At 44.8% G+C, this 10797-nt stretch overlaps 1 protein-coding gene across 1 annotated transcript in view; it reads right to left on the minus strand.

Annotated features, from left to right (window-relative positions):
* ankrd6b (ankyrin repeat domain 6b) overlaps positions 1–10410 on the minus strand; it is a gene marked incomplete at its 5' end in the record, with an annotated part of 24266 nt that extends 13856 nt beyond the window's left edge. The window contains 5 exons of the mRNA XM_079255953.1: positions 731–829; positions 1995–2093; positions 2813–2911; positions 4911–5009; positions 10285–10410. Of these exons, the coding sequence (XP_079112079.1) occupies positions 731–829; positions 1995–2093; positions 2813–2911; positions 4911–5009; positions 10285–10410 (522 nt within the window). The remainder of the gene's footprint in view (positions 1–730; positions 830–1994; positions 2094–2812; positions 2912–4910; positions 5010–10284) is intronic.
* Positions 10411–10797: the final 387 nt, after the last annotated feature.

Consider the following 10797-nt stretch of genomic DNA (forward strand, 5'->3'; position numbering starts at 1 on the left):
TACCCCAACAACCAAACTAATCTGTTACCCCAACAACCAAACTAACCTGTTACCCAACAACAAAACTAACCTGTTACCCCAACAACCAAACTAATCAGTTACCCCAACAACCAAACTAATCAGTTACCCCAACAACAAAACTAACCTGTTACCCCAATTATTAAACTAACCTGTTACCCCAACAACAAAACTAACCTGTTACCCCAACAACAAAACTAACCTGTTACCCCAATTATTAAACTAACCTGTTACCCCAACAACAAAACTAACCTGTTACCCCAACAACAAAACTAACCTGTTACCCCAATTATTAAACTAACCTGTTACCCCAACAACAAAACTAACCTGTTACCCCAACAACAAAACTAACCTGTTACCCCAACAACAAAACTAACCTGTTACCCCAATTATTAAACTAACCTGTTACCCCAACAACCAAACTAATCAGTTACCCCAACAACAAAACTAACCTGTTACCCCAAGAACAAAACTAATCAGTTACCCAAACAACCAAACTAACCTGTTACCCCAACAACAAAACTAACCTGTTACCCCAACAACCAAACTAATCAGTTACCCCAACAACCAAACTAACCTGTTACCCCTACAGACAACTAACCTGTTACTCCCACAAGACAACTAACTAGTTACCCGTACCAGACGACTAACCTGTTACCTGTACCAGACGACTAACTAGTTACCCCCAGAAGAACCCTGACAGGATACTTACATGGTTCTTGCTGTCGGACCTGGAGCCTCCCAGGAGCAGAACCTTAGCGCTCTGAGCGTGACCGTTCTGACATGCAAGGTGGAGCGCGGTGTTCCCCGCCTGGAGAGGAGCGGATTCATTAGGGATGCTAGTGGACACGGTGAGGAGGACAGAACGTCTTCATGCTGTTCTGCAGAAACATCCTGATGAATCTATGATGATGTGGGACTAGTATTCAGTAAAATATGTTTTCTTTCCAATTTTTAATTACAAAATGACAAATTTATCATTTTACACATCCAAACAAAAATGTAATGAGTAGAAGTTTATTTAATAAGTTCCAAATAGTATAAATGGTTTAATTCTACTTTAAAATATCATTTGAAATCTTTAAACAGTTGTACATTCACTTTTGAGTAATTTATATCATTAGAAATGAATTTTTTTAAGTTTATTGCATATATTGCAGTGTATCATCTTGCAAATCAACATTTTTTATTTATACCTCGATTTTGTTATGATTTTAACTGAATCTGTATTATTTTTAACATATTTAATAAATTGTAAGTGTATGTAGTTGTAAAGTCTTACTTTCTAATTTTAATAAAATGAGATTGCTAAAGTTTTTAAAGCACACACATATGCACACACACACACACAGACACACACACACACACACAGACACACACACACACACACACACACACACACACGAACGAGCTGGATGTTGCCATCTAGTGATGGAGAATGGTAAGAGATGTTCCAGGTCGAGTGCTAGTTGCAGTTTCGCAGCTGCTGTTTAGAGCATTTGTCTCCAGCTCCGGTCCTCATGAGCGACCATTCATCAGGTTGTACTGTTTCCCTGATACAACACACTTGATTGAAATGCAAAAAGTTCTCCTACAACTTGTTGTCAACTTCTGCAGCTGCCTATAAATGGGCCATTGATCTGGGTCAGGTGTGTTGCAGCTGGAAAACCCTCAAACCTGCAGGATGGTAGCACTCGAGGACCAGAGTTGGAGTCCCCTGGCTGAAAGGGTTAAAACAGTGACGCTTTCTTACATGGCTCCTAAATTCCTGTGCAGATCTTAGCTGAGATGTATTTAATAATTAATTTACATGATAACTTTAATGAAGAAGTGAAGCTGATTAAAATGTGTTACAAACTCTTGGATTTAAGGACGGTGACATGTCTGATCCAGTCGGAAGGAATCAGAGAAAGGCCTTAGGGATGATGTGGGACTTGTAACCATGCAGGTCATAATGTGGTGCAGAGCAGAGTCACCTTATTTTTGGCATGAACGTTGGCTCCAGCCTTCACCAGCAGTTTGACGGACTGGCTGAAGCCGTGCCAGGACACCTCATGGAGGGCGGTATTGCCATCCTGATGGAACAAAAAACAAGAGTACTCCAGGCCCCTACTCCTCGATACCACTGTTCCTGCTCCTTAATACCACCGTTCTGCCCCGGTCCTCTAGGTCCACTATCCTGCAGGTTTTACATTGCCTGTTACTGAGCCATTTTGGGGACTGCAGGGCCGGGGGCCGGGGGACTGCAGGGTTTGGAAGAATGTGGTATTTAGAACTGGGGGAGCTGAAGGACCAGACTTGGGGATCCCTAAATTAAAGCACAAGGCAGAAGATTCGTCTGCTCTCCATCTTTCTGTTTTTGCAACCAACCAATCGAAAGCAGCAGGAGTGTGAATCGTGCAGCACGATGCGGTCTAGATGCTCCATCAGCAGCATGTTGTAACGCAACGCTCCAGTGAGCTTTTCCAATCTGTTTGGGTTTTACTGCTGGGATTACTTTGTATAGTGACAAACATACATCAAGTACTAACGTACAACATTTCAGCACGCAGACGGAAAGAAATACAAGTAAATGTTATAAGTGTAAAACATCTGCTTGACTCTTTGCACCTTACTTTCCTGCGATGAAGCAACATGCTTAAGCAGCTTACAGCCTCATCGGGTTGCTTTCTGCACAGACTTTCACCTACTTTCCTTTATGTGTTTGTTTCCTGCAGCAAGCTGCAGGGTCAGCTGCATGAACCACCATGTTGGGATTGCCACCTCCTGCGTGCACATGTGTGTTGACTCCAACCTTATCCTGTCTGTCCAGAGCGCATCCTTCCTGGATGAGAGCGCTGATAACGTCACTGTTTCCCACCACAGCAGCTCGCTGTAAAGCTGTCTGTTCTCCCTGCGGACAAAGACAAACACACAGCATGTGAAAACATAAAAGTCTCCATCAGCTCAGTCAACACACTGCATGATTATTTTATATTCATTAATGATTAAATGCAACCATTAAAAGTTGGGAGGGAATCTTGGTTTTATTCCCGCTAACTGAAGGAAACATTCATTCAGGAGTCTCTAAAAGGTCAGTGAAGTTCGCCCACCTCAGACAGACACATCTGTCAGCTGCAAAGCTTTTATCTGATGGTTATTTTTCCCAATGGAAGCAGAACTGGTCTGTTTTTCAGTGCAGATCGTGCAGGATGGGCTCATCCTGCCCCTCATTTAAAACACAATACCTCAGAAAAGCAGCCGGCCAGGTGCAGCCCCGTCTACACTCCAGAGGAAAGAGAGCAACCCTACGCTGTACGACGAGCCTGTTTAAGGATGAGCCGTATTAGATCACCTTACTGATGAAGATGATGATGATAATGGAAATGTTTACAACGTTCTGCTGGGACACAGAGAGGCGACAAGTAGCTGGGATGAATAGAAAGACGACACCAAATCAGCTGTGAAGAATGCTAATAAAGACCCACTGCTAAGGTTTTTAAAGCTCCTACAGTCACATCTCACAGCAGACGCTGACCCGCTGGTGGGAAACATGACGGGTTTAACTGGGAGCAGGTCAGTACCGGAACACAACTGGAACAAAACGGGCCTTTCAGAGTCTCCCAAACGGAAAGATGGACAGAGCTTCACCAATCGGATGCTAACCGGATGTAAACAATGATAAAACTTTCAATATCCACCATCTACAGTGTGAAATATCACAAGAAGATTCCGGAGGAATCTCTGTATGCAGGGGCTCTGCTGCAGGTGAGGCTTCATTCGGCAGCATGTGTGTGTGTGTGTTTCCCTGGCTGGATTCCACACAGCAACCAGCTACAGACTGGAGTCCAGAAACATCTGATGTTCTGTTTTAGGGGGAACATGTTGTACTTTCAGGTTACATTCTCTTGTCCTGACCTGCGTAACTTCCTGCTACATGCTGTTCCAGAAACTTTTTATGGGTTTAAACAGAAAAAAACTGAAAGAGTCAAAGGAACACTCCAGGGTACAGCACCTCTGTGGAACAACAGACCCACTACAGAGGATGGATGTATGTAATGAACCAGTGTGCTGAGCCTGGGAATGAGAAGATGATGTTCTGAGTACAGCAGGTCGTCTTACCTGCATGCATTTCCCAGTAACCAATCAGAATGAAGATCATCCTACAATTTAGCCTGCTGTCCTTGTACGAAACAAACCACCCGATGAGAAGCTGGCAGTTCCTTACTGACAGGTTTATATCATCCACTGTTTCAATGAGACGGTCAGAAAGAGATGGAACAATCATAGGACAAAAGTCCGGTTAAGATTTACCAACAGCCTGCACAGCAGGTTAGCAGTGATGATGTTAGCGGCCATGTTTATGGTCTCCACGACAACAAGTAGCAAGATGAGAGGGAAAGCAGGTCATAGAAAGCGAGGTTAGAACTGAGCCGGTTCAGGGAAGGAAGGATTGATGGGACAGGCTGGCTCAGTGGGACTAGGTTGGCTAACCTCCTTCACTCTCTCTGGTCCTCCAGACTCTGTCCCAGCCTGTCTTCTTCCCTGCACCTCCTGCTTTACTTTGCCTCTCCTGCTGCCCCATGTCCCAGAGGATGAACTGCAGCCTGATGCAGAGCTCACTGACCAGAGAGAGGTAACTGGGCAGAGCTGGAGATCTGCGTTATCGCTGTCTGTGGGGAAAAAGGACTTGCATTCTGAAGGCAGGCCCACAAGTGGGTACTCCAGAGGATCCCATTCAAGACTACTGGAGGCCATCAGACAACAGATATCTAGGAAAAATCTGCTTCAAAAGCTTTTTCCAAATGAATATGGATCTGTAAACAAAAAGGAGACGAACCCGCGGGTAACCAACCTGGAAGTAGAGAGGCAGAAAACATGCTGGAGACAGAGAGAGTGTGGGATCAACTCACATCATCTTGGATGTCCAGGTCGCAGCCGGCTCTCAGGAGGATACGCACAACCTCAATGTGGCCTTTGTAGGCAGCCAGGTGCAGCGGGCTTCTGCCATACTGGAGACAGAAAACAGCCTGGTAAAACCAGAATAAACCCAGCTTTGCTGCCCTGAACACGTGGTCACAGCACACCGAGTCCTCCCACTCTGGTCATCTGGTGCTCAGAGAACAACCTATTCTGGTAATAAGTCATCCAAACACAAACAAATCCTTAATCCAGGCTCTAAGAGGACAGCGCACAGCTGTTCATGTGAACCGTGCAGAGGATAAAAGCCGTTCGCTGCTTTCTGCCAAAAACAAGCACCTGTGGGTCGTTTCAAAGAGGACTGTTAAACATGGAGTTCTACTGCTGTTTTTCTTCCATTTGGTTTCAGCCAACATTTAAACATCATACAGGAGGTTTTTCTTCCTGGAAGACAATGGTTCCTCCGCAATCCTTCCAGATTTTGACCCATTTAGTAGTCTCTGCATCTCCTGACATGCTTTTGTTGATTTGACCCTTTCTGAAATAGAGAAACATTTTCTTTCATGCATTTCTACATGCAGGTGGAAGAAATGAGAAACTGCTGTTTGCATCAGTTGGCATTCATAACTAAATGACATCATCACCTGCAGGAATCCTCCAATCAGAGGCTCTGATTTGTTAGCTTAGGTAAATCCAGGTAGTTTTTGGATGAGGGAGTGGAGTATTGTGTTAATGCTACTGTTTGAGCATCACAAACCCTGACCCCCCATCTTCACTGAGAATGAGCAACATACGTTGGAAAAACTGTAAAGTGGAAATTTACAGAGAGGTGTTCAGATGATTTATCACATGATCTTATTTCCTGAGATGCTGCGGCTAACAGCATGGCTAACGGTAGGGCTAACCACATGGCTAACTGTGTGGCTAACCACATGGCTAACTGCGTGGCTAACTGCGTGGCTAACCGCATGGCTAACCACATGGCTAACCGCATAGCTCACTGGGTGGCTAACGGCATGGCTAACCACATGGCTAACGGCATGGCTAACTGCAAAGCTAACCGCATGGCTAACCACATGGCTAACCGCATAGCTCACTGGGTGGCTAACGGCATGGCTAACCACATGGCTAACGGCATGGCTAACTGCGTGGCTAACCGCATGGCTAACCACATGGCTAACTGCATGGCTAACCGCATGGCTGACTGGATGGCTAACCGCATGGCTAACCGTGTGTGTGACCAAGCGGATGGCCAACCGCTTGGCTAACTGCATATATAACAGTGTGTTTAACCGTGTGGCTGACTATGTGTTTAACTGCTTGGCTAACTGTGTGGCTAACCCCATGGCTGACCAGTTAGCTAGCTGTGTTGCTGACTGTTTGGCTAACCATGTGGGTTACTGCGTGGCTAACCAGTTTCCTGGGGAAATCCCTGCTTGAACAAATAAAGTCCTAGCTAAACACTAGCATAAGAATGGATTTCACCAGAATTAAGTTCAGAAGTCATACTTTTCTTAAATGGCAGGAATGATTGTGGTAAGACCTGGATCTGGTGGGACTACCTCCACCAGGCAGCACTTATACCCGATTTCTGGCAGAACAAGGTGAGAGGCTCCACATGTTTGAGACATCCTGATCATCACATTCCTGATCAACTGGGTCAAACTGGATGTCAGGATGTTGTAATCCAGGTAATCTCAGTTAACGTCTAATTATACAAACTAAACACGGTTTAATTACAGCCTCCACACACATCACAGCATGTATCATCAAGCTGCTTTGATAGGGTGCGGTCTGAGATCGTGTTACACTGTGTCTGGCTGGAACAAAGAGACCAGCTGGACTCAGGTTAACAGCAGCCAATAGGAAGCTCTTCCTGCTTTCACACCTGTTGGCACTGCTGGAGGTCACATTTTCTTTATAAACACGTTTATGGTTTTCTCTTTGTAACCTGCTTCAGGAATTTGTGTGTGTGTGTGTGTGTGTGTGTGTGCACGCATGTCTGTCTGTAGGAGGGGGTGTCCCAGTTGTTCTAGTATTTATTCTAATATAAGACGGAAGAAACGTTATCAGGTTCCCAAACCTTCTAGAGTGTTTGATTCAGACTTCTATTCCTGGTTCTATAAAACAGGAAGAAAAACCTGGTCCATGAATTTCTTCTTTCTACTGTAAGTCAGTTCCTCAAATCTGATCCAAAATACTGCAGCTTCTCCACTTCTTCTCCTCACATAAACTAGAGACCTTAGAGACCAACATCCAACAGATCCTAAAGATCTGAGTTCCAGGATTGCCATCAGACCCCTTCACTCTCAGACTGCAGGTTTCTACTGATTCGTAGAGTTTCAAGAGTAGAACACATGGAAACAAGGAGTCGGACGTCACGCGTGGAAACGAGGAGTCAGCAGAACCACCAACCCCGAATCGTTTTGTCTCCAGGGGCCTCATGAAGCTGTCGCACAAAACCCGGCGTACGCCAATTATAGTCAACTTTTGGAATTTATGGAAAAACGACTTGGCGGTAAAACGTCCCAATCTCCACGCCAACTCTGACCCCGGCGTACGCACAAAATATGGAGAAATGAGAAACTTTTACTTTTACAGCCTTTTCAGAAAAAAAAAAAAAAAAAAGCGTATTTGATGTTGTTCCTCCACCACGTAAAACATCAACCACTGAAATCTGCTCTGAAACCAAGCAGTTCTACGTGTTATAAAAACCATTTCACACAGTGAAGTCATACAGAAGCTGCCTTAATAATAAAAGTCTAAATGAATAATTGCATTAAAATGACGTGTCGCCATGACAACAGCCCATCATCAGGCTGCTCAGGTGTTTCCTCCACCTGCAGATACAGAACATGAAGTGATGGTTGGATATAAAATGCTCCCCAACGTGGCTTATCTGTCCCTGCTGGTGGACATGGAACATGGAGACTCTGGACTCCAGTCCGGCACCTTCCAAAGGGAAGGGACTGACCGGTCGGGTCCGCTCCTTTTCCCAACCCAGAGCAGAGGAACAGAACGATGTTCTCCACAGCCAGACGTGGTGTAGCGGCCATCGGGCAGATGGAGGCAGGTGGAGGTGCCTCCATGCCCAGGAGGAAACCTGTTGTACAGCTGCAGATGTGTGCAGATAGTGGAGACGCTACATAACATGCTACTAAATGGCGTCAGCGCTTCACCTGCGTTCACCTGATCAATCATCCAATCTGAATGATTGTGTTGTCAATCATCCTCTCACGTTGGAACCAAACGCTGCTGCTTTACGTCTAGAAGTGATGCAACACATCAGAGGAGGAGAATTCTCATTTATTCACAAGTTTATCTTTAGTGTGGTTTCTGTCAGGGTGGTGTTTATTCCTCTCCATCTCCTGCACCTCCTCCTTCATGGCAGTTATTGGTTCCTCTGCGAGGACACCGCAGCTAGGACACAAGGTGGAACCACTGCCCCCCCTCTCTGCAGCGCTGCAACCCAGCTGGGACACACAGGAACACCAGTATGTTCCCAGTAAATAAACTGGAGTCACAGACGTCTCATTTATGTCCGTTCATTTTATAATCTGAAACCAAGGAATGAAGCACTTCCAGCATCATCTGGAGCATTTTGTTCCAGCGTATCTCTGGACTCCTTCATTTTCCCGCCAGCTTCTAATCTGTGGGAGTGGGCAGCGCCCCCCCTTCCTCCTCCTGTGGACCAAGATGCACTTTCTCCCTACATTTTACTGTCTGACCACTTTATTTGTCCTTTCTGGATAAGTCCGGTGGTCTGATGAGACGCTGACAGCATCTGTCCCCTGCTGACCTCCTCTGTCTTTCTGCTGGTGGTGATGTCCATCCCGTCTCCACCAGATTAAATACTTTTACATTTTACAGCTTTATCTGTTAGAATTTCTTCCTCATTTTCCAGAAAATTTTCCTGCAGAACCGTCATGGAAATGAGATGGATTAATATTTATCAGGGCGTCAGCCTGACCTTTTATGGTCAACATGTGGGCGTGGCCAAATGTTCCCTCACATTTAGTGTTGATCCTTGTTTATGAAGCGAAACAGGCGTGGGACGTGGTGCTTTGTAAATCGGGAAGTTTTTTTGCGCCGCATTTCCTGTTTTCCGTACGTACACCGCCTGTAGTCAGCATTGCTACGCAGAGGTCTGGTGGGTGTGAAGAGGAGGATCGGACTGATTTTTACAGCTTCACTCAAAAGACAGAGTTTGATTAATCTTTTTCTCAGGATCCCGTGAGATGTGGTCTGATCTTGACCAGTCTGGTCGTAGTTGAACCAGACTGGAACTGTTCCATCAGAACGTTTAATCGCACCGTGTTGCAGGCTTGACATGAGTCAGCTCAGCTGTAATGATGTTGAATGTTGGAGGAAAAGCGCATAAGGCCAGCTAATAATGGGGCCTATTTTGTCACACAAACACTAAAATACATATTTTAAGCAGGAATTTCAGTCTCTTCTTATCTTGTGGTTTTGACCTGCAACAGAAACCAGTATACTGGTACATCTTCTTAGATTAAACAAAAGAACACTAAATGAACTGAATTAAATCTTAATAAGTCCAGGAAATTCAATCTATCCATATTTCATGCCTCTGTGCCTAGGATATTTAGAGCTGGATTGATTTCTGCATGTCTCCTTCTTATACTCAGCTGGCAACTTTCTGATGCATGAGTCTCTGTATGCAGGCGACAGTCACATAACGCTTTATTATTCATCACTGTCAACTCCGTTTATCCAAAACCTTTTAGTTTCATGTCAGAGGAGAGAAATGCAGTCCAGGTCTGAGTTATTCCCATCGTCTGCAAAAATCTTGTTAGAGTTAAACAAAGTTAAACGAAATAGGCAACATGATATATGGTATTTAAACTGCTTTCACTCTGAGCAAACTGCTGCAAACCCTACCTATTAGCCAAGCCAGAAGAAACCCGGTGAACCTGGGACTGGAACCTGGACCCAGGTCAGAGCCTGGGTTCAAAGACACATTTCCAGTTTTCTACTGCAGTTTCTTAATGTCTATAAAGGTGTTGCTGGGCGTTAAAATGATACAAACCTCTGAGAAAAGACCTTTAGATGGGGAACTGGATTTGAAAATGTTGGCTTTACTGTTTTTATTGATGTTGTCCTGCTTGTAAATCAATTTGAAGCTCCTTGTGACAGACACTCTAAAGCAAAGAGAATGAAACCAGAAATAAACAAGCATGTAAACAACAAACACACCCACAGCTGTTCTTCTGGCTTGTTTCATTATACACTGAACAGTTTGGCCTCATTAAACCCGTTTATAACGGATGGGAAATCAATCAGAAAGTCAGAAAACAGAGAGACAGATGAATGGACTGGTAGGGAAGCTCAGGATTATTGTCCCACCTTGGTTACAGCGACTTTTGCACCCTTGTTGATGAGCTGGACCACATTGTCGGCCTGTCCTTTGTGCGAAGCTATGAGGAGGCGCTCGGAGAGTGCGAGGACCTCAGCTGCATCCTGCTGGCTCATGAAGTAGGACGAGTGATGCAGCCGTCTTCCAATGCTGGTGGGATAAAAGTGCTAGTCTTGGACACTTGCTAACTCGTGATGAACTCCATGGTAGTCAGAAAGGTTCTGCAGGAGTTTTGTTGTTACACCCAATCCAAAGAGCAGGGAATCTTCCCTGTCATCCTGCAGGGAGGAAAACCAAAGTAAGCAGTCTGGCAAACAGGAAGCATGGACGGACATGAGCAGGGACAGGGTTAATAGTCTGTTCTGAGCTGATACAATACTAATAACCCAATACCCCCACAGTTATCTACAACTAATAAATACTGTAAACTCTGTAAACAAATACAACAAATTTGAAAAAAGACACTTGAATTATGTATGAGGTTTAGTAATTAAACAAACTAC

This window comes from Telmatherina bonti, assembly GCF_933228915.1.
Source record: "Telmatherina bonti genome assembly, chromosome: 16".
In the NCBI taxonomy this organism is placed as follows: domain Eukaryota; kingdom Metazoa; phylum Chordata; class Actinopteri; order Atheriniformes; family Telmatherinidae; genus Telmatherina; species Telmatherina bonti.